Here is a 24,970-nt window from a genome sequence, read left to right on the forward strand (position 1 = left end):
CAATTCATTTGCACCATTATATTGTTGAATAATGACGTTTGTACATGGGAATTAAAAATGCCGCATAGCTTTGAGTTCAGTATTCCAATGATGAGGGGTGTAAGGGGTGCTCTTTCCACGTAGTACACCCAATAGTCAACCTCACTTCCACGTAGTACACCCTGGACTGCCGACTAACGAGGCTCTGGCGACTTGCCCCATGGTCAGTATAATTTTGTTTGTGTTGTCCTGTTTTTTGTCCTTATTCGTGCTGAGTGCTCCTTTACAGCCTCAGCTTTTAACGAAAGTCAGAAGATTTTAATATTTTATGATTTTAGTCCTGCAACGTTAGAGTTGTTATGTGTAACGATAAGGGGCTGGACCCCGTATAATGTGACGGGTGCAAAATAGCCTTAGTGCTGACGCACCCAAAATTTTAAATTCTAATCTAATCTAAAAAAAAAGTCCAATGAAGAAAAAAACATCTTCAAAGTTAATCGAGCTTTAAAGCACCGTTACCGCAATTAGGAATCTAATCTAATCATAGCTATAACCATGTGTTTTTATAAACATGATTGTGATTTCCAATTTAAGGTTTCAAATAAAAGCAAATATTTAAAATGTTTACTTCAAGGGATCCACAGTTTAGGTAATTTGAGAAATGTCTTCTTTTTATCGATTGCTACTTGGGATGCTTGCGGATGGTGATGACGAGACGAGCAGTTTATTTTTAAAGCATGAACGAATCAACAAGTCGTTTAGAGCCTACAGAATTCATATCATGATCATTATATCGACATGATGACAATAATAATGACGATAATGAACTCGCCATTTTGAAGTTTGAGGTCGTACAGGGTACTACTAAAAAGAGGGGACTGGGGAGAGTGTGTCCCTCCATCCGGTTTCTGCATCCCCATTCTAGATGCTATTTTTTGGCACTTGGTGGTGAAATTATATATATAATTTATATAATATATTATATACCGATGCTTAAATTTCCACCCACTGGAAATCTTTCAAATACAGTACCATACTCTTTAAAACTAGTCTTCAGTCATTGTCCACACATCTCAAAATTTTCTACATCATCATCCCCTATTTTTTCACAATTTTGGATAAAAGTCATATAACCCCACCATATTTGTAGTGTTTTCAGCAGAAAGGTATCACACTCACACATGAGTTTTTTAAAAAGCAAGACTCGAGTGAGGGTTATAGAAACGTTTTATTATTATTATTATTATTATTAGTTACTACTACTACTTTACAACTGGTAAAATTCAAATTGAATTGAAAATACTTTGGCGTTGTATACGAGTTCAGACTCGAGTCTATTATTTAGATAGAAAGTAGATTCGCCTTTCTTCCTTTCAATAAGCATCTAGCCTATCACTTTGTTGTACAGTTATTTTTCTTTTTGTACTTTTTCACAATGCACAGATATCAATCAAGAGCCAAATACCACTAAATCTAATGTCATTCATGGTACCCCTGCTCCATGTTTTTACGTGCTGTAAAATAATAATAATAGTAATAGTTGCTGTAACTTATGGCCTGTAAGTCATAGAAAACAATATTTTTGTTATAAAATATTGCTACAGTTTCACCTCTCGAGTTACATTAACTCTTTCTAGAAATCTCTCCCTGCGGGCGCCTTGCTCTCAACTCAGCTAGAAATCGGGACTTATAATTAACGTAAGTGCAAATGCCATTACCTACTCTAAAGAAAAGAGCGTTCGTCTCGCTCCGAAATGTCTGAAACTAACTGCAGCCTAAGTCTTGAATAATCATGGTGGATGAATTAGCGACACTCATGGGTACCCACATGGAGAGTCGAAGGGGAGGGGGTGACACGATAGAGTAAAGAAAAGCTGCTGCTTGCTTAGTAATCCTTCGCTCTTTTAATGTCACTCTTTTCTGTTTTCCCTTTTATTGTATTTTGTTCCTCTTCGGGATCTTAATCTTCTGTTATTTCTCTTTCTATCTAAGTTATATATCCTCTTTTCTCCCCCTCTTTTCTTCTCTCTCTCTCTCTCTCGCACGCTTCTTTATTTTTCTTTCCCTCTCTTCTTTCCATCCGTCACTTCTCTCTCTCTCTCTCTATCTTTCTATCTATATCCCCTTTATTTTTTTTGCTTCTTCTGCTTCTAATTCTTTATTTTCTTCCCTTTCCTTTTCTCTCTGTTTTCTTCCTCACTCTCTCTCTCTCTCTGGGTTCTTTATTGCGAAGATGGAGGATGAGAAATGATACGATTAAATTGAATGGACACTCACAAACACCCTTGCCCAGGCCGGGATTCGAACCCAGAACCCTTTGCTCGTAGCGCGGTGTGATAACCACTCCCTCCGCCAAGCAGGCCAGGCTGTTATTAAATTGAAACGCTTTTATGCCGAGGCCTTAGCTGCAGCCTGCGTGAACAATAGTCAACTCGTCACCAACCTGCTTTGCGTTCAGCAGCAGTTATCGAAGTGTGAAACGTGCAAACCCGCATTAACGTTCTATAAATATTCCGCTGTTTGCAGTTGGAAACACTGCTAAGGATTTGTTTGTGGCGTTCTGCCGAGAGATCGCGCTGGTGTACGCCATCACCTGTCGAGAGGGAATGTCATTTCGGTGTTTGAGCACGAGGCTCGTGTTTGTGGTGTTTGTGCTTTCGTCGTGCAAGAAAAACGTGGTTTCATGAACAGATAGTGACAGCATATTTTTCAAACTGGGAAAACTGGAGACTCGAAAGTTAGTAGGAATTGGTTTGCTGACGAAAGCAGCTCAGATGAAATTCAAACGAGGTAAGCACGTGTTCTGCTTGTAGATGTAGTGTGTGGCAACGTGTTCCGTTGAGGAAGTGTGTGTGTGCTATTTATCAAATGAATGGATATAGATACATGTGCATTAGTGAGGGTGTTGATGTTGGGTGACTGTTTGAACACTCCACTGTGCGACATATCGTAGGAATGCAGGAGCGTTCTAAAGTAAGTTCAACGTGTACACATATGGAAGAGCGTGTAACGCGATCCGACCATGTGGCCGGATGACTGCAGGAAAGCGCGTGTTGGCAAGATAAGCCAAGCGTCATGAAGTTTCTTTACGTTGCCCAAAGTAAGTGCTTTTCATGCAGTGTTTATTTCTGCGAAGCTGTAGGCCACGATCCTAATTACAGTTCGTTCATATTTTAGAAACCGTTTGAGGGCCGGATGTGGTCGAATCAAATCTTGGCGATTGTGACATTTGCCAGCAACTGTCACCAATGTCAAGCTCCTCCATTCGCCGTTGACAGGTTTTCACTCGTCCCAAAATACCTTGCTGGTACTGACTAGGCATTTTCAACTAAACGTCTTTCAACATTTGCGTTTTAAGAGGATGTAATTGTGCCGTGTATTTATACTAAACGCTGGGAAATCTTTGTATCACCTCGAACGATTATGTAAGACGCTAACAGTCGATAATAATTCCCCGGGTTAATGATACAATTGTCCATCCTTTATTTTTCGAGACTTTTCAATTCATTTGTGTTTAGAAGTAGTTTTTCATAATTTTGGAGGGTGAGACATTTATTTTTAGCCAGTTACGAGACTTCGACATATTTGCAGTGGCGTAACCCCCCCCCCCGAGAAAAGTGTTTCAGATACGTGTAAAAGTGGTAAAAATATTGCACTTTACTGAAACACTCTCTCGTACGAAATTCTTCGGGACACCACTGCATGTCTGCTAGTGTATGCAAAACTTTCACTACATTAGCTGTGCATAAAATTCGAAACCGAACAGTGATTGAATTCAGAAACAAGTAATGAATCAATTCATATTTTCGTCATGTACATTTTGACTAAAGCTTAACAGTATGACATTCTGACAGTTAGAAGAGATGCACGGTTAAAGCCACACTGCTGGAACGTAAAGATATATAAGTTTCTATCTCACAAGTTCAGATGAACGTAGATTTTTCACGTCACACTGACAGCTTCTGCCAAACTGGTTTTGATTGGGAAAGCTAATTGTGTAGTTTTGTTAGTGGTGCGTTTGGTTGGACATGAAGGAAATGCAGCGCTTTAGAAACTCAAGTCTGTTTCACGGAGGCAACCCCACGGGCAAGCTGCAACTGTTGGTTGCTTTGAACGAGTTTCTTATCTCCTGCCGTAAAGTCACTGAAACCAGTTCGGCACGTTTCCTGGTCAGATTTGCTTCGTGTCAATTTTTCCTTTTATTCCCTTCAAAACCAGCCTGTAGTGGTGCTTAGTTGTCGGAGAATCGAAGCCAGAATCTCGATGTTGTTTCATTGGAAATCTGATCGTTTAGTTTCCTCGTTTTTGCATTTTTATTTAATCAACTGCTAGATAGCTTTGCAAAACCGGTTCGCCTTCTTCATAGTTTCCAGGACGTAGGACGGAGCAACAGAGCGAGTCTACAGGATGATCCATCATTATCGAATATTGGCTGTCTAGCATGATCGAACAATCGTAAATAACTTGGCAGCAAATCATCCTTCTACTTTATTTGGTTTTTGGATGGGGGAGAGGAGGATACGTTATTTCATAATTCTCCGTGTTAACAAAAGGGGAAGGGGTGTAGAGCGTTATGATTTCCCCATCGACTTATCCACGTGAAGGGCGAAACTGAACTAACTCTGCTGGTATTACAGAATCGACTTCCTTATCGTACTGATAAGACATGTTGTCTGGAAGTTGACGTGGAGTTCTCCACGTGGTTTGTCTTGCCCATGGTGAAGTTGTTGCTTATAATAAGGGCAAGGGTTATTGCCCCTAAGCCCCTCGAGTGGTGAGATAGTTTGCAATCCACTTTCTTGGTGGCGTCACCAAAGAATTACGTTCGGGTAGGCTCAATGCTGTGGAATCGTGCTTCGGCTGATTAATCACTGACGTACGCAGTGGGGGAGGGGACTATGAAGGGGCTATAATTTCACGCGAAATTTTTAGAAAATCAACATTTCGGTGTTAGGAAAAATTAGGAAAAATTAATTGCGTCACTTTCACGGAGTCTTAATTATCCTGGAAGTTTCCATTGATTTTGTACAAATATTATGTGAAAAACTACATAACAGGTAGTTATCAACAGGCAAAACTGTGGTAAGTTGTTGCTTATAATTGGAATGAAATACTCGCTAATAATATTAAACATGATTTTCAAGACGCTCTGTTTGTGTGGTTTCATGTTGTACAGTGGGATCCATAAGTATTGCTCAGCAAATTGTCCACTACTATTTTCGTTTTTTAAAAAATCTTCATCCTTCGTATTTTTAATGACTGTATTACGTATACTGGTTCAGAGGTTGTAAGCAGATTGTTTGGTGTTTTGTGTCAGTTCTTGACGCTCTCATTGCATAAAACAAAGGAAGTAAACGTGGTTATGGTTAATTTGCTTGGTAATACTTATGGATTCCACTGTACCGTCAATGAGTATATGACAATTTCTCATCTTTGGCCAGGAGCATGAGTTTAGACTATTGCTTGGTACTAAACACATATATTAACTTCATTTGCATTTATATTTTCACATGAAGACAAAAAGCTTGTGCATCCCAAGATGCAACGGGATTGACAGTCCCGTCAGGACTAAGGAGTAGGATTCACTAAAGCTAGGAATATGCTAAGTTCCCTGCATAAATTACTTGCGGTTTGCAACCGCAACGGCGCCACTTTAGCATAAATGTAGGGGAAGGCAGGTGTAAAGAGTTAAAACCTTGAAACGCACCGTGGTGTTCAGTCAGCACTTTTTAGTGCTTGTGCTGCGGTTCCGAGGCGCTTTTACTTTTCATTGATGCTGTTGTCAAGGGACAAGTGACACACTTTTCGTTCGTAGTCTGTGCTGTGCGTCGTAATAGGCCTTCGACCTAGGCGACCCATTTCACGACGATAATTGAGTTTCGCGTCAATCCTTGCATAAAGATTTTTCGACTTTTTCCCCTTCCACGTTTCCATGAAAATTTTGCAGAGGTAAACTGGTTCTAAATTATCAAATAGCATCCGGAGGGGGGTGGGGTGAAGGATGTGTGGATTTTAAATTACCGACTATTCCGTTTGAAATTATATTGGAATATTTAACTACTTTACAAGGCCACTTCGGGTATGGCGAAGTCGTGACTTTAAACTGTAGTTTCAGTCCCGATTAGCCTATCTGTGCATAAAGTGGACTTGAAACAACAAAACAAACAGACAAACAAAGCCACTTCTTGCAAGATATCAAGCGGATATTTCAACGATTGTTTATAAGTAAATTAAAATTGTATATTTTGTTTATAGTAAGTGCAAGGTCAATCCGATAATGGCAATTGTGAGCCTGTGCTGTGTGCTTGCGTATACGTTCAATATAGCATTAAGTTTTTCGAGGATTTGTAGCGTCAAAGAGAAGCTTGTGCCGTGACACCCTGTATATGTTGTTTATACTATATATTTCGAGACAGACACTACCAAGTCTCCTGTCAATACCATCCCTAGTTTGAAAATTCGGACAATCCAGAAGAAAGCTGAATGATAAACATATTCAATCATGAGGCGTGGTTTCTTGGTGGTCCGATGGCTCTGCAGCACATATCCTTTGATCGCTCATACTAGGGCTTTGGAGCTTTTCTCCCTCACAAAGTCAACAGATATCTATCTTCTCCGTCTTTGTTTTTGGTCTGCGGTTATATCACAATCGGACCGTAGTCTCAGGTTAGAGGGTGGGTAGTTGTCCTAATTTCAACAGTTAACTTCTGACTTCTGTGATTGACTACACACTGCGTAACTGGATGTCCCAGACTCGAATCTCTGATAAGGCATATATGGATGGATGTTTGTGTTGTCATTGTCTACTTCTCCATTCTTATCGTTAGGATTAACTTGCCATTTGTAAATATGAGTTCTAAGGGAAATCCTTCACTGTCATCAACAGTGTTAACTTAACGGTTAAAGACAGTGGCGGCGTGGGAGGGGACATTTGCCCTCCCCAATTTTTTGCCCCTGCAATATGGCTTCTCACTGTGGCGGCGATTGAGTTCCAAAACTGGAGGGGGAGGGGTGTGTGTGCAAGGACAGTTTACTTTCCCTTGGCATATAAGGTTTAACATAGTGCGGGGGCAAAAGGTTCGGGAGGAACTGCCCCCCTATTAACCGCCACTGCTTAGTAGGTGAAACCCAACGTTCTGGAGCGGTCTTTTGACCTACTTTTCGCCTTACGACATTTTACTATAAGGCTGTCTCCCCTTACGATATTTTTCTGTAAGGCTAGACCGGTCCTTTGACCTACTTTTCGCCTTACGACATTTTACTATAAGGCTGTCTCCCCTTACGATATTTTTCTGTAAGCTCAGTTCTAGAGCGGTTCTTTGACCTACTTTTCGTGTAGACCCAAATAGAGAATTCAACGCCCGAAAATGGAGCTCGGTGGAGCTCGCCTTAATGGTTTGCTCTTGTAAGGCATGAGCTCCATTTTCTCGCAGTGTTACCAACTCCTCACTCGAAAAAATCACCAGGGTTTTTGTTTTTGGGTATAACCTAACCTAAAGCAAGGAGGTGGCAACCTTGCTTGAGGTATTTTCTCGCAGTGTTGCCAACTCCTCACTCGAAAAAAATCACCAAGGTTTTTTTTCTTGGTCTAACGTAACCTAAAGCAAGGAGGTGGCAATTTTGCTTGAGGCTTGCCTTACAGTGCATAAAGCAAGGTTGCCAACCCACTGGTACTTTTGCCATAGCCTTTTACAAGAAAAAAAAAGAGAAAGGGAAGAGTTAAACAACCGACAGCTTACCCACAGCCTTTTTTGCTCTAACCTAACCTAAAGCAAGGAGCTGGCAACTTTGCTTGTGCAATCAACCCGGTCGACCGCCCTCAAGTGGAGATAAGCGTTGCCAACTCCTCACTCGAAAAAAAAAATCACCAAGGTTTTTTTGGTCTAACCTAACCTAAAGCAAGGAGGTGGCAATTTTGCTTGTGCAATCAACCCGGTTGACCGCCCTCAAGTAAAGATCAGCGTTGCCAACCTACATATACTAAACAAGGAGAGCCGGCACTGCCGTAAAAGAGAGAGAGAGATGGGTGGATGGTAATATAGTATGTGTGTGCGTGTGTGCGTATAATATGTAGCATTATTAACTAGAGTGTGTTGGCAATTTACTTGCAACTAAAAAAATAGAGATGCCAACGTTGGTGTAAGATGAAGAGAGAGAGAGAGAGAGAGAGAGAGATTTATGGCTGGCAACAGTAACGAGCGAATGCGCCATATCGTAATTTTCCAACTCCGTATATCGTGATTTTTGTAAACCTCTCTCTCGGGGGAAACACGATGTGTTATACACACGCGCGCGCGCGCCTGTATTGTGACGCAAACAAACAAACAAAATAATAAATGTTGTCTTTTAGGATACCTGGCCCCCTATAACCTCGCGAGGGTGCGTGGTGCCCAACGCAGTTCTAATGGCCGCGGCTAACAAAGCCATGCCTTTGTAGAGTTTCATGGGTTCTTTTTTTTTTCCTCCCACCCCCTCAATTTGTTTAAGAAATTCGATTTGATCCTAAAAAACACTCTGCATCCTATTGGAGTGCTTTGGATGTGTTTTTAGATTAAAAATTTTGTAATTTGGGAATGTAGAAAAGCTATTCTTGCTTGTTGGCGATATTTTTTAAAACTGCTCTGTGACCCTCTCGTTTTTCACGTCGTAGGCGAAGGACTTCTCTGCAATCAGGATGACACTGCATAGGGTATCCTCGGGCAAGGCATCGTGGAACTCGCAGACGACCTTGATGTTGGTTCGATCGTTGACCACAACCTTCTTTCTCTTAGATGTGTTGATGACGGTCATGGGTCTCCGTGCTTTGAACTCGCTGGGCGTGTAGTACATGTCCACGCTCCCCTCGGTCACGCGTTTGTAAGCCGAAAACGCTTCGTAAAGTTTGAGGTAATCGTTTTTGGTCACGTCGAGGTTGTAATTCTCGCGCGGGAACACTTCGTTGCGTCCATTTTTGAGATAAACATTCTTGATCTTGCAGTCGTCGAATTTACTGGAATCTTTTTCCTGATTGTTATTGCGCCCGGTCTGAAAGAGCACTACGACGAAATCTGGCATGTCGAACTGTATGTTGTTGAACTGCGTCGTCACGTCGAATTCCATGTGACTTCCCGATGCCACCTTCTGTACGCACTGGTAACTGTGAAAGTGAATCGCCATCTGCGGACTTTTCAAGATCTCCGCTTTGTACTTGAGGGCGTAGTTTGTTTCGTATTCCACCACCGGCATTCTCAATTCCATGCTCCGGATGACGCATTTCGCTGCTTCGGGTAGAGTGTTGGCTATCGGCGTGGTGCCGTCCGGACCCAAAGTAGCGTATCGCATTAGTGCGTCGTTGTCGTTGGCCGCTCTTCGAAACGTAACGCGCAGTCCTCCCTTCCACATGATCTCCTTGTAGTCCGAGAAGAAACCAGGCAGCAGACGCATGGGAAAGAGCACCGTGTGACTTTTCGTCGATATTTTGGTCCCGGCTTCGAATCCTCCCGCTTGATAGTACGCTGCGTCCGTTTTGGATAATTTCAACGTTCCCACTGCCGTCGACGTGATGCCTGGATAGTCTATTCTGTCGATGACGGTGTTGTGTTTCCTCACCTCCACCTGCGAGAACAGGTGAGTCACGAAGTTGTCCACGAGTATCAAGTTTGCTGCTGCAGGAAACGCGTCTCCGCTTTCTTTCTTCACCACGTCGAATTGAAGGTAGAGGTCCGCTCTGTGAGGATGAATGAACCCATCCCCTACGTCCACGTCGTATTCGATCTCCCTGTTCGCCTCGTTCAGATTGGCAAACGTGCGACGGTTGGGAGGGAAAGATTGCAATTCGTAACTTTCGATTTGCTCCATTTTACATGTATGGTTATTTATTATACGTTGATCTCCACGATGGCCGTCGTAGTGGCACCTGCGAAATCCACCACGTCTCCTTTCTCGTTCGTCACCACCAACTCTATGTCGTCTATGCGGTTGCGACATACCGGAAAATAGATCGGCGAAGAGGGCGTGTAGATGATCGGTTCCATGAACTCGGAACTTGGTTTGAAAGTGGCTATGATTCCCGTCTGCTTATGACTTCCTAACAATCCGTCCGAAGATTTCGTGATCATACCTTCGGCCACGTTACAGTGTACGTTCAGAGTCTCTATGGCCAAGAATTTAGGAATGTTGGTTGCTACGTGCTTGATACCAGCTTCGAGTTTGGTGTTGTTCTCGAAACCTAAAAGTTCTCCCATGGTGCCCAGGTCCACGGTCTCCGTCGCGGATAGGATTTCCACTCTGTGCGTGACCGAATTTTGAGAAAGGTATGTGCCTTTGGGTAATTGAGCTTGCAAAGTGGAAAGATTGTATTGTCCTGGCGTGACGACGATGTGTTCGCTTCCGACGCTAATTTTGTTGTTGTGCTGCGTGACGTTGGGTATGAGGTACATGCTGTAGAATGCACGCAGAGCCACGGATTTAGGATAGACGATGTCGTCGTGCAGCGTGAGTTTCAAGATTGAAGATTCGCTCGTGAGATGGAACACACCCATCCTAGTGATGCTGTTTGAGGTTCCACAATGCTTTCTGGAAATCCTCGATCGTAGGGTTATTTATTTTAGAGAGAAACGTGAGTACGGAAAGGCAGAGATGGCCGCAGTTCACGTCTCCGAAATTTTGAATGCGTTCGTCGTTGTAGTATATGGAGGTTTTGTTCGTTTTCAGATAATGAATTAAATTTGTAGGTGGAACACCTCCGAAAGAATCGAAAACGAATGCTTTATCATCATTTTTGTGGTAACATATCCAATGCGTGCCTGGATTTTCTTGACCGTCCAAGTTGACTACTCCGCATTCTCTTTTTTTAACGGTTGAAGGTAACGAGTCGGACATGAAAACTCCTCTGAAGTGTTTGATTCGTAACGGTCCGATCAGAGATTCAATGTCTCGGTTGGTGAGTGCTTCTGTTTCTTTTTTTTAAACTTTTTCATCACGCCCTTCCCCTTCTTCTCCATGGCCAGGTTGTGACGTTTCTGTTCTTCCAATTCCGCCTTGTTCTTCTTCGAGTCGATGACGGTTTTCGCGATGGCGGCACTTCCGCCGGCCAAACTTCCCACGGCCCCCAATGCTGCCAGGATGGCCGGGATGCTGAATATGAAACCTCCGATCTTTTGCTGTTTCCGCGAACGCTGCAACCGTCTCAATTGAGGTGTGCTGAGCAGCAATTTCATTCCGTGTCCTTTTGACAAGCAAGAACGTTTCTTCTCGCGTTGTTTCTTGGTGAGTAACCCATCGAGAGCACCTAGATTTTTTAGATTGGAGTATGGTATCTGGTACACGACACCCTTGGGCTTCATGTTGATGCTCTATGTGTTATTTTCACGGTATGTTATTTATATATATATTCTGAGATTTTTTCTTGTGTAGTTTTTTACGGTATGTTATTTATATATTTTCAAGGCCTCGCTGTCGTTACACAAATTCTATTACGTGCTTCGTTTTCTTGCCAAGAAGTTCCTTTGTCCCCTTGTACACGATTCGAGTTTTGTTCTCGATTAAAATAGATAGCTTCTCGTCCGATAACATGTTAGCGTATCGATCTGGTAAAAATAGACTGTATTGTGCGTTGAGCAACAGGCGTACCTTGGGACCATACTGGGTAGAAACGATTGAACCGGAAGTTATCGTGTAAGATTTGTCGACTTCCAATTCCCGAATTTTTACATACTCGAATGACAAATTTAGCATTTGTTTTAATGCTTGGAGCTCACTCATTTTTTCAGTTGTCATTTCGAAGAAGAGAAATTTTCAGTGTGTGTGTTAGAGAAATTTAATTGTTTTTCACTATGTGTGTTATTTATATATACCGAAGATTATTTTTTATGATGTGTGTTATTTATATATCAAGTTTTTTTGACACGTATATATATTATTATTTTTTTAACAGAGGAAGAAAGTCCGTGCTTCGGAAAACGCGATGATGTGCGTAATGATATTTTTCTTCTCCTGCTCAGACTTGTACCAATCATCAGTATACTGTCTTCTTCCCTGCATCGCCTCGTTCAGTTCGTCCGACCTATCGTCCAATTTCTCCCCTGCGGCCGAAAGCAGAATGTTGAGATCACCGCACCTCAGGCCGCTGATCTCCCGAAGAAGGTCCTTGAGAACCATTTCACAAGGGATGCGAAATTCCGGCATTGTTTTTGCCATGATTACAAGTTTATTAACATCTCCGTTAACTACCTTTTTGAATATTTTAGATAGTAGCTCGGGTGGCAAATCAGTTATGCAAGCCATGTTGTTTTTTTTTTACTGTATGTTATTTATATACCCCACCCCAATTTTTGTTTCGTGTTCATGGCGATGGTGGTACCCAGTGCGGCGACCCGTTCACCCAACGATGCGTCTCTACTCACGAACCTTTCGAAAGCTGCGTGCTCTAACTTTCTGTCTGCTTCGTGACGTGCATTCAGATCCGTCTGCGTGGTGTTGTAGGCGATGTCATGATCTTTGCATGCGGCATCCAACGGATTCACACCCTTGTCTCCTCTCTCCAATCTTTTCTCGAGTTTGGTACCCGGTCCGCAGTACTGGTAGCCAGGTAGATGCATCTCGAAAGGTAACTTGTTGATGATGTCGTTCACGAGCCCCTTTCCTTCGGCCACGTTCCAGAATTTCGGAGGCAGCGTGTTGATGATTTTGATCAGGTAACCTATGCCCTTGTCGTCGTTCACGATGAAGTTGGAAAGTTTCGTGCTGATCATGTCCACGATGCCAACCTTCTCGTTGTAGAAATTACGGTTGCCTGCATTCTCTTCGCCGGCTATTACCAACAATCGGTCCACGAGTTTCCTAACGTCGTTCACCCAAACGAATTCTTTGGGTAGCGTGTTGTAGCGTTTGACGCCGCTGCCTGTTTTGACCTGGTTCCAAATCGGTTTGATGAGATTCCTGTACTTCTCGCCGCTGCTCGATTTCACCCTATTCTGCGAGGCGTCGTTGTTCTGGTACAAGGCATCCGTCATGATCAGAATTTCCTTGTAACTCTGGTAATCTTCGTCGGTGTAATCTTTCGGCTGCTTTTTGGCGACGAGTTCCCACAGTCCAACCGTACCCGGATACCTGTTCCAACTATCCTTGTCGCCTAAATTAACTTTAATGTCGTTGCCTTCGAAGGTCACCTTCGATTTCCCAATCTTCCACACCACACCACCGCCTTCGTTGGTTTCCATGCTAGGATACAAACCGAACACTTCATCCTTGTCGAATTTCCCCGTACTCAGGTAGTCTCGTGCCAAAGGCCCCAACTCGATCTTATCCGAAGACGACGTGCTACCAATGGCTCGACGTCGTGCCGGTGCATCCTTCAGTTCGAACGGCGTCGAAGGAATGCTCGAAATGGGCGTGGGTACAGCGTAACTTTTAGCTGCGAGCGGTACGAGTTCGTTGATCAAATTTTTATTTTGTTCCGTGACACTTTTAATTTCTTTACCTAGACCGCTGATGGCATCGATCACGGGTTGATCCTGACGTTTCTTCTCTTCGTAGAATCCGCGATTCTCGGATTTCCAACCTTTGAAGCGTTTCGCGAGGTAATCGCGAAGCTTGAGATTTTCGTCTTCGATTTTTCGTTTCGTCATGACGTTATTTATATACGTCGTTTCTCACAACGTTGCAACGTTTAGAAAGTCGTTGATTTTGTTTCTGTATTTTCCGTCGTTGGGTTTCCTCGTCATGTCGATCGTCGCGAATCCGAAATCGTCAGCGTTCCAGCAAGTAGAGCAGCCTTCCGAAAATTGATTGTAGTTCATGTCTCCGCCTACGTAGTCATCGTACGCGTGCTTGAGGTTGGTGTGATCTTGACGAAACAAACATATGAAATTAGCGTTGTCGCGCACTAACTGTTTTGGAATTTTGGAAAAGGTTTGAGCTAGGTAAAAACAATCCATTCCTTTGTGACGACCTTGCGTGAAAAAGTTGCGAATTTCATTTTGATTTTCCAGGATGGCGTCGTCGAACACAACAACTGAATTTTCACGACAATCGTCAAGTGGTTTTATTTCCGAGGCGAACGTTGCAATGTCCAGACCATCGTACAGTTTCATCAGTTGCTGGTATTTGGATTGCTCCAAACTTTTCGAGAACACGTACAGGTGCCTGTTCTTCCAATCTAACCAATTCGGTGCGAGGAGAAAATTGTCCACGAGCAGTGTCGTTTTCCCACACCCCGAAGGACCTACGATCAGACAGCGGATGCTGTCGGGAAGCAACTCGCCGTTCTTTTTCTTTGTTTGATTTTCCGGATCCGGTAGACGCTTCACCACGTTCCACGTACTCACAAGATCACTTCGTCCGCGTCGATCCAACTCTTTTCCGGAAGTCCCAGCCATTTGACAAACAGTTTGTCACCTTTCCTACGCAATACTTTCTCGATGAGGTACGTGTCGGGGTGTTTCGTTTTAGAGAGTTCCTCTTCGTAAAATCTTCCTTTCAAAATCTCGCCGCTACTATCTTTTATTATATACGTGTGTCGGTTTCCGGGTAGAACTCGAACCACCGTAAAGAGTTCCGTGCTCCAATTTTTTGTGAATCCCTTCTCGAAGGTGCGTTTGAATTTGCTGATCCTCACCTGGTCTCTAATTTTGTATTTAGCTTTTTTTGTCGTGGGTGTGTACTTTGGACAGTAAACTGTAGAAATTAAACGCTGCTCGTCGGACTTGGTAACGTCGGCTGGCTTCATGCCTATCGTTCTGTGTACCGTATTATTATAGGTGTCGACGAGTTCCGGCAGGATGTCGACCCATTTGTAATTTCCCCGAAGCGTGAATCGTTTCCACATGTGTGTTTTCAAGGTTCGATTGAATCTTTCCACGATGCTGGCTTTGATGTGACTGAAGCTCGAATAATGTCGAATCTTGTGTTTTTGAATAAACTTTTGGAATACGGCGTTGTAAAATTCTTTACCGTTGTCCGTTTGCAGAAACCGTGGTCGTCTGCCGCCGCTTTCGCGAAAAATTAATTTGAATGCTTCCGTGACGCACGTTCCTGTTTTCGCCTTCAAAGGTAGAGCCCATGCGAATTTCGAAAACGTGTCTATGACGGTGAGGAGGTACTTGTTGCCCTTGTTCAATTTATGTACGTTTTTCAAATTGCCGCTACTCATCTCCACGAGGTCACTTTGCCAGAGGTCGTCGATGCCCTTGGTTACCACAGCCAAACGTTCGTAGTTGCGGCGTGCAGGTTTATGCAATTCTTCGACGATGGCTTGCCTAGACATTTTTTTAGAGATTACGTTTCAAAAGAAGCACAAGCGTGATGGGATTCAAAGAGGGTGGCACTTCGCTCGTGTTTTGAATGATCAGCTTATCGCCGGCACTCACGTCGAAAACGGTGAGATCTTCGTCTTCGTGTATTTCATATATGTTGCGCGTTTCGTTCCAACGTGCCAGAGGAATGTTTCCAGCTTTCTGGACACCACGATTCGATATCAAGGTCATGGTGGGAACGCTAGCTTTTCTGCCGTGAGACCAGTACGAAAATTCGTTTATCTGAATCGTGCCATCGAGGAGAAACTTGTAGTACGGATGATAAGGATGCAACATGTACAGTTTGTTACCTTCGACGAACGTGGAGATTCTCTGTTGATTGGGTACGCTGTTGATTTCGATGGCTTGCAGAGAATGCAGTTTAGCGAATTTAGTGTCGACGCCGAGCAGATTACTGTGAACTTGTCCGAGTTTATTTTCGATGGGCAGCAGATGCTCGACTATGGTATCCGTTACGGCAGAAAACGACGGTTTGATTTTCACTTCCACGTTCAACTGCTTGTAGTTTTCGTTGAGTTCTTGCAACTTGGCACCGAAAGAGGTCAGCGTCGATTCCTGCGTGGATTCCAGCACTCCAACTTGATCTCTGATGTTGACGACGATGTTCTGAAGGTTCTCGACTTGATTCAATTTCGAGCTCTTCTCGGTAAGATCGTTCACGATGCTTCGCATCTCTGTAAACTGCATGTGAAGGTCGGCGACGCTCTGCGAAGTGGGCAGCGTCGACACCAGCGAAGTAATTTCGTCTCGAATCTGTTCCACGTTCGCCGTTTCCGTTTCCAGTCGTTTCAGCATACGTGATATGTTTCTTTTCAAAGCGTGCAATTCTTTGGAGGTGGGGAGATTGGCCACTTTACTCTCGAGATCGCTCAATGAACTTTTGATGTCGCTCGAATCGGATAGTGCCGTCACCGCCGTTTTCAATTTTTCCAAATCTTCGCTCGAAGGCACGCTCGTCCGTAACGATTCCAAGTCACCCTGTATGTTGTCGAGTACGTGATGAAAATGAGCGAGATTCGTTTCGACGTTCAAATTTTCTAAATAATCGATCTTCTGCTGAACCGTGCTCAACGTGTCTTGAATGCTCGTCAACGCTCTCGCTTCAGCGTGAATATTTTTAATTTCTTCGTTGATCAATTCCAAGGACGCCTGAAGCGTAGCGATGGTGGTTTGAATGTGTTCGAAATCTTGATAGGCCTCCAATTGAATTTTTATGTTCGCGACGCTTTTACCGATGACCTGCAATTCGTCCGACGATGGTAGGTTCGTCATTGTATCTTCCAAAGTCTGCAACTTGGATTTAATTTCTTCCAACGTGCTGGTGAATTCTTCTTGTAATTTGGAAACGACGACGTGCAAGCGTTCTGCGTCTATATCGTTCACGACGGTTTGAAGTTCAGAGAAATTCTTTTCTATTGCGGAAGTTCGTTCTTCGATTTCGAGTTTCAATTTTTCCAAATCTTCATTTTTCGATTGAAATTGCTGTAATTTGGCCAAATCATTTTGAAGCGAATCCACGCTCAACTGTATATTTTGAACGCTGTCGTAAGAAGGTACGTCGACATAATTTTTTATGAGCGTTTTCAGTTCGGAATCGATTTTCAGAATGGGGTCGAGACATTGCGTTTGGAGCGTGGCGATTTCCGACTCTAAACTTTTGTTTAAGGTTTCCTGCAAAGCGATCAAATCGGTCCTCAACTTCTTAACTCGAATGTCCAACATGAGAATCTCTTCTGCGTGGTCTACACGCTTGGTGTTGCCGAAAATGTCGTTAGGCATTTTGTTAACGGTTATTTATAATAGGATAGACGATTCGTAATTCTACGAAGAGAGGAATGAGTTTGTCGTAATCTCCGAGGAGTTCCATGTAAAGATAATCTCCTGCGGACACATCGTACGTAATGTTAGAAAGCATCTTGTCGTGCTTGATTCGAAAAATGTTCTTGCCGGTAGATATTTTGATTTCGCCTGCGTTTTCCGGATTCACGGTGATTTGAAGTTTCCCGTCGATCGGAATTTCGTAAAAATGTAAATTGTTATTAAAAACATAAAATATCTTGCCCACGTCCTCATCCAATTTCGTCCAAATGCTGTTGAGGTGAATGATCAACAGACCGTTGAGTTTAGTTAATACGGAAGGTAGAAATTCATGATCTGTCGTCGTGGGGTGTACAGTCTCCATTGTTTGCTTTCGGAAACCAAAAAGATTCATGTTGGTTATTTAAGAAAAAATTGAGAACGTATCTAATATAAATAACACCACAAAAAAAATGTGTGCAATTTAGTAACCATCTTTTTTTCTTAGCAAAAGAATGGAGAAGAAGGAAGCAAAACGTGCATGCGACCAATGTGGGAAATATATATCCATTTCTAACTTGAGAAGACATCGGAAGGATGTGCATGGCAAAGGATCAAGTAAGAGAGAGCTCGATGTTGACGATCAAGCGCCACGAAAGAAGCAGAAGAGTGCCGGCGAAAGTATTCGAAATATTTTAACCGAGGAGACTTTCCGATCTGAAGAAACATCTGATCTAAACAACTTTTTTCGCTCGGTCAAAAGCAAGTTAATTTCGTCTATCACCGAAGCTTTGTTGCAATGCTCGTTGAAAATCCACCTCATCGTTTCCGCCATTTACGAAAACGTAAAAAAAGAGCGAGAAACTTTCCATCATTACACTGGTGTAAAGAGCCTCCACGCCGCCGACGTCGATGAGGTGGTTGCCATTTGCAACCAGATGATTGACGCTTTGTTGAACAAGCACGAGACTTTCCAAAAACGTGGATCGGGTTGGACACTTTGCGGTTCGTCTCACACTTTAATTTTGAAGGTGGCACGATACAACCCGATGGGAGCATCCAGCTACATCAATTTGCCCCCGGAAATAGCCAGTAAGAAAGCCATCATCAACATTCAAAATGAGGATAACAGATGCTTTTTGTGGTGCATCATTGCCGATCATCACCCAGCCAATGATGATAAACATCGTTTATACCACTACAACAAGCCGGAATATCTCTCAGAATTTGAAAAACCTATGGCTGGCATTAATTACCCCGTAAATCTACGAGACATTAGTAAATTTGAGGCACAGTACAAGACAGATAAAAACGAAAATATAGCAGTACACATCTTCGGATTAGACAAAAACAACACCATCTACGTTCTCAGACACAGCAACATTAAAAGTAATCGTGTCATCAGATTACTCCTGATCGAAGATGATGATAATTATCATTACTGTCTAATTCAGAATCTTCCAAAATTAACAAGAAGTCAAATTACCACAGATCACCATAAAATTGGAGTATGCGACAGATGCCTGAGTATATTCTACGGTCAAGGAAAAAAGAATGCCGATGAAGAACTCCGAGATCATCATGAAATGTGTAGTAAACATTCGGCTACGACTATCAAAATGCCTTCTCGAGACATGACATTTTCCAATTACACCGCATTGCTCTGGCATCCCGTGGTGATATGCGCCGACTTTGAAAGTTTCCAACTTCCACTCGCCACATGCGAACCGAATCCCAGCGTATCGAGCACTACCGAAATTCTACATCACGAAGCCTGCGCTTTTGGATTGATGGTCAACAACACAGGCAATGTTATTTTACATCGTGGCAATGATGCTCCACAAAAATTCGTTCAAACCTTGAAACAGATGGCCATACGATTAGCTCCTCTACTAAGAGAAGACAAAGCAATGGAGCCTCTTACCCAGGAAGAGAAGGAAGCATACGACCTTGCCTCTCAGTGTGATGCGTGCGAATGTAACTTCACCCTCGAAAATGTCAAAGTTCGCCACCACAATCATCACACGGGAAAATATGTGGCCCCCCTGTGTAACAACTGTAATCTACAAATCAAAAAACCGAAATTTATTCCTGTATTCATTCACAATTTGGAGGGCTACGACGCCAAAATCTTCATAAAGGAGATGGGATGCGACGCTCAACCCATTAGCGTCATAGCTCGCACCAACGAGAAATTCATTTCATTCAGCAAGAAGGTGGACGTTGGAAATGGCAATCGCGTAGAAATTCGCTTCTTGGACTCCTACAACTTTCTGTCTTCGAGTTTGGCGACACTCGCGTCTCAACTCACCGACGATGATTTGATCGCCACCAGGAAATGTTTCGGCGACCAACATTTAGCACTGTTGAGACGCAAGGGTGTTTACCCGTACGAATACATGACGGATGCTTCCAAATTCTCAGAAACGTCATTACCACCGAGAGAAGCATTCTACAGTCGTCTTAGCAACACCCGTTGCAGCGAAGAGGACTACCATCATGCTCAGCTCGTGTGGTCTACATTCTCTTGTCAAACCATGGGTGACTATCACGATCTGTATCTGAAGCTGGATGTTACGCTATTGAGCGACCGTTTTCATCTCCATCGCTCGAGAGGAATGGCAGCATATGGTTTGGACCCCGCTTTCAGCTACACCACACCGGGTTATTCTTGGCAGGCGATGTTAAAATCCACGAAGGTGAAGATAGAACTCATCAAGAACGTCAATCAACTTTTGTTTGTCGAAGAGGCAAAACGTGGTGGAATCGTCCAGTGTCCCCTTCGATACGTCAAAGCCAACAATCCATATGTTGCCGATTTCGATGCAGGGAAACCGACAAACTTCTTGGCATACTGGGACATGAACAACCTGTATGGTTATGCCATGTCCGAGACTCTGCCCATCGGAGAATACGAATGGATGAGCGAGCAGGAACTTCAAGATTGTTTGGAATGGGGCGAAGATCATGAAAATGGATGTTTCCTGAAAGTAGATTTGGAATATCCTGCATCGCTTCATCGAGAACACCATGGATTTGCGATGGCACCTGTGATGGAATCGACTCCGGAGAAGAAGCTAATGCTCACCTTCAAGAGCAAAGAGAATTACGTGGTGCATTATCGCCTCCTACAATTCTACCTCCAGCATGGATTGGTTTTGAAGCGCGTGCACTCGGGATTGAAGTTTAGACAGACCAGGTGGCTAGCACCCTATATCGACGGCAACACTCAACGTCGAGCATCAGCTTCTTCTTCCGCAGACAAAGACCTATACAAGTTGATGAACAACAGCATCTACGGCAAGAGCATGGAAGATGCGAGGAAAAGAAGAAATATCAACTTGGTCTCCGACCCGAAGAAAATAAACAAGCTCGTCGCTCAGCCCACGTACAAGAACTTCACGATACTGAGCGACACGTTGGTATTGATCGAACGTGCTCTCAGAAACATAACATTCGACAAACCAATCGCCGTGGGAGTCGCGATCCTCGAGTTGTCGAAGCTGGCCATGTACAAGTTTCACTACGACATCATGAAACCACGCTATGGAGAGGCGATCGAAGTGGCGTACACCGACACGGACAGCTTCGTGTACAACATCCACACCGACGATCTATACGAAGATCTAAAAAGCATGAGCCACCATTTCGACTTCTCGAACTATCCCAAAGATCACGCTCTCTTCGACGACAGCCAGAAAATGACGATCGGGAAGATGAAGGATGAAGTCAACGGCCGCATCATCGCAGAGTTTGCGGGTCTTCGAGCGAAAATGTACGCCGTGAAAATTCAGGACGAGACCGAAATAAAAAAAGCAAAAGGGGTGGGGCGTTCGAGCACAAACAAACTGACCGTAGAAGATTACAAGTCGTGCTTGTTCGACAAAAAAATCAAACGCATGACCGAACATCGGATCACGAGCACCATCGACCAGTTGCATACATCCGCAATCAACAAAGTGGCGCTTGATCCCGACGACACCAAATTGAGGTTGCTGGACTGCAACATCCACACCCGAGAATGGGGATGCCATGACGAGGAAGAAACCTGCTCGCACCATTAGACTTCTGCATCAAAAAAGTACGTATTATTTCTTGCACCACTTTTTTTCTTAAAAAAAACAATCATTCACACTAATTTTTGCATTCACACTTTTTTTTTTATATTTTTCTATCATTTTTTTTAAAGAAAAACAATCATTCACACTTTTTTTATATTTTTCTATCGTTTTTTTTTAAAAAAACAATCATTCACACTAATTTTTGCATTCACATTTTTTTTTATATTTTTCTATCATATTATGTACACTATTTTGAGGATATTTTTTTTTCTTTCAGATGCAGCACCCTACGGAAACTTTTTTACTTCTTACACTTTCTATTCTTAACCTAAATTTTTTCTTCTCTTCAATCATAAAACACACACATTACACACGGAGGTCCTCTGTAGGGAGTTATGGGGGGGTTAAAAAAAAACACGTGAAACTCTACAGAGGCACGACTTTGTTAGCCGCGGCCATTAGAACCGTGTTGGGCACCACGCACCCTCGCGAGGTTATAGGGGCCAGGTATCCTAAAAAAACAACAATTATTATTTGTTTGTTTGCGTCACAATACAGGCGCGCGCGCGCGTGTGTGTGGCACACGTCGTTCCCCCGAGAGAGGTTTACAAAGGTCGCGATATACGGAGTTGGAAAATTACGATATGGCGCATTCGCTCGTTACCGTTGCCAGCCATAAATCTCACTCTCTCTCTCTCTCTTCATCTTACACCAACGTTGGCATCTCTATTTTTTTTTTTAGTTGCAAGTAAATTGCCAACACACTCTAGTTAATAATGCTACATATTATACGCACACACACGCACACACATACTGCGTTGCCATCCACCCATCTCTCTCTCTTTTACGGCAGTGCCGGCTCTCCTTGTTTAGTATATGTAGGTTGGCAACGCTGATCTTTACTTGAGGGGGGGTCAACCGGATTGATTGCACAAGCAAAATTGCCAGCTCCTTGCTTTAGGTTAGGTTAGACCAAAAAAAATCTTGGTGGTTTTTTTTCGAGTGAGGAGTTGGCAACGCTGATTTTTTACTTGAGGGGTGGTCAACCGGGGTTGATTGCACAAGCAAAGTTGCCAGCTTCTTGCTTTAGGTTAGGTTAGAGCAAAAAAGGCTGTGGGTAAGCTGTCGGTTGTTTAACTCTTCCCTTTCTCTTTTTTTTCTTGTAAAAGGCTATGGCAAAAGTACCAGTGGGTTGGCAACCTTGCTTTATGCACTGTAAGGCAAGCCTCAAGCAAGGTTGTCAGCTCCTTGCTTTAGGCTAGGTTAGACCCAAAAAAAAAAACCTTGGTGATTTTTTCGAGTGAGGAGTTGGCAACACTGCGAGAAAATACCTCAAGCAAGGTTGCCACCTCCTTGCTTTAGGTTAGGTTATACCCAAAAACAAAAACCTTGGTGATTTTTCGAGTGAGGAGTTGGTAACACTGCGCGCGAAAAGTAGGTCAAAAGATGGGCCTAGGATCGGCGGTTCCACCTACTCAAAAAGTAGGTCAAAGAACCGCTCTAGAACTGAGCTTACAGAAAAATATCGTAAGGGGAGACAGCCTTATAGTAAAATGTCGTAAGGCGAAAAGTAGGTCAAAGGACCGGTCTAGCCTTACAGAAAAATATCGTAAGGGGAGACAGCCTTATAGTAAAATGTCGTAAGGCGAAAAGTAGGTCAAAAGACCGCTCCAGAACGTTGGGTTTCACCTACTCTGCTTCTTAATGTTAAGCTTTGTGTACCTAGAGAAAGTAAACCGTCCTTGCACCCACCCACCCTCCAGTTTTGGTGCCCAATCGCCGCTACAGGTTAAGGATATACTATTTTAAAACAGTTGACTTTCCTTAGCTAGTGTTCCAAAGAGAAAAACTGTGTTGTATCTCATTCGCGCTGACACAATGTCGGCGCCTGAATTTTCAAATTCAATGCTAAAGAAATATTTTTATAATATTTCGAGTTCGCTTGTGAAAATTTCTGCATCGCTTGTATCATTAAATGAGAATAATAAGCATGCCAATATAATTTTTCCCCCCTGTTGCCACTCTGGGGCAAGAATTATTTTAAATCCAATCTTGTATTATTTAATAAATTAAATGTTTTAAGATCATACCTCAAAACATGTAGCTTTATCTTAGTTGGATACATGGATTTCTTAGATCATATTTGCCGAAAAAACTGGTTCCTGATAAAAAGGTGCTGGTGCCTGAAAGAATTTGTTTTTTATACCCCTGTTATTATATGTGTATTTCGAGACGAGAGCAAGACAGACCTCGATTCTATCCCTGCCACTGTATACATCAAACGAAACATCACAAGCTCCTTATCTTGACGTCCTTCTCATATAATAGGATGTCTGGACGCCAGTATCCCAAGCAGGTGTTTCTGGAAAAGTAAATCTCAGCCGGAACATTTGCCATATCCCTCTGCTTCGACAAGGTATTTCCGTGACTCATCTCTCCAAGCCCCGTTTCTGAAAGTTTATTTGTCATGCATTCATTTCCACTCGGCTGCATATATTAGTAGAGCTGCTGCAAACTTCTCCAGTTTGCAAATCGACAATTCTTCTCTCTTAAACACTGGGCTTGTTCGCCTTAAACAAGGGTGAAGTGGAGGGAATTTGTTTGATGTATTAACATCCCAGCTGTTCATTTCGTCTTTACATTCATTTTGCAGTAGTCGCGAGCTCAGAAGTTTCGTAAGAGGAGAAGGTGCGCTCCCCTCTTTTTTAGCAATCCGTTCCATATTTAACCGTCTTTTGTATTTAAAGGGAAACTAAAAATGTACAATATTAAATTTTCATTATACGATAATAAATATTCGTCAGTTCGAAAAGAAAGAAGTACGCATGCTTTGAAGAAGTGGCTTCAGCGTCGCTTTTCTGCCACTTTTGGCTAATCTCGACGATATGGGATGGAATCGATGGGACGCTCGCAAGGAAGCCGGGACTAGAACACGGGAACTTCTGTGGTGAGTCCCAAAGTCCATCACCGAGCCGGCCGGGGAAATAAATTCAAATTGATTTTAATATAAAATGAAATACGTCCGACTAGGACATGGAAAATAATATGAAAACAATGATTGATTGTTGAAGCAATAATCGATGGGACGCTCGCAAGGAAGCCGGGACTCGAACACGGGAACTTCTGTGGTGAGTCCCAAAGTCCATCACCGAGCCGGCCGGGGAAATAAATTCAAATTGATTTTAATATAAAATGAAATACGTCCGACTAGGACATGGAAAATAATATGAAAACAATGATTGATTGTTGAAGCAATATCCCCCCCCCCCGGCTATTTACAAATTTTCTACTATATCACAAAATATCGTAATTGTATAAGCGCCAAAATTGACTTTATAATTCAAGACATGCACAAAACAAAAGCTCTTAATCCTGTTTCACAACCTGAAATAGTTGTTTCAGAATTAATTTCCATATTTCTTTATGCTTCCTCTTATATTGATTGCTGCTACTTCTATCGCCGCAGTGATGTAAACGCTACAATGTATTTTAACAATTTCATTATAATTACTAATGCATATAAAGATGAAAGAGGATTTTTTGTAAGATTTTTGCAGTGTTGATTTACGAAAGCTCTTTGGGAGGGGGGGGTGAGTTTCGTTGAGTGCGTGCGCGCGCGCGTGTGTAAACTGATCAGTTTTTTTTCCATTCAGAATAGATGAGAATGGAGGATCAATTAACTTTCCTTGCCTGACGATTTGAGAAAAGTTATGTGAGCCGTCATTAATAAGATAGTTCATGTATGGCCAATGATAATGACTCGATACCGCTGCTATGGCCATCAACGTGCTTTGAGGCTGCAAAACGATGTCTTCCGGCTGTGTTTTGTTGCTCACCACT

General features: G+C 42.9%; 1 protein-coding gene across 1 annotated transcript in view; it reads left to right on the top strand.

Annotated features, from left to right (window-relative positions):
• The first annotated feature begins 2,552 nt into the window (after nt 1–2,552).
• LOC146001505 (uncharacterized) overlaps nt 2,553–24,970 on the top strand; it is a 72,811-nt gene continuing 50,393 nt past the window's right edge. The window contains exon 1 of the mRNA XM_083138894.1: nt 2,553–2,769. Within this exon, the coding sequence (XP_082995020.1) occupies nt 2,754–2,769 (16 nt within the window). The 5' untranslated portion in view covers nt 2,553–2,753. The remainder of the gene's footprint in view (nt 2,770–24,970) is intronic.

This window comes from Lepisma saccharinum, chromosome 17 (assembly GCF_977018435.1).
Source record: "Lepisma saccharinum chromosome 17, izLepSacc3.1, whole genome shotgun sequence".
NCBI lineage: Eukaryota > Metazoa > Arthropoda > Insecta > Zygentoma > Lepismatidae > Lepisma > Lepisma saccharinum.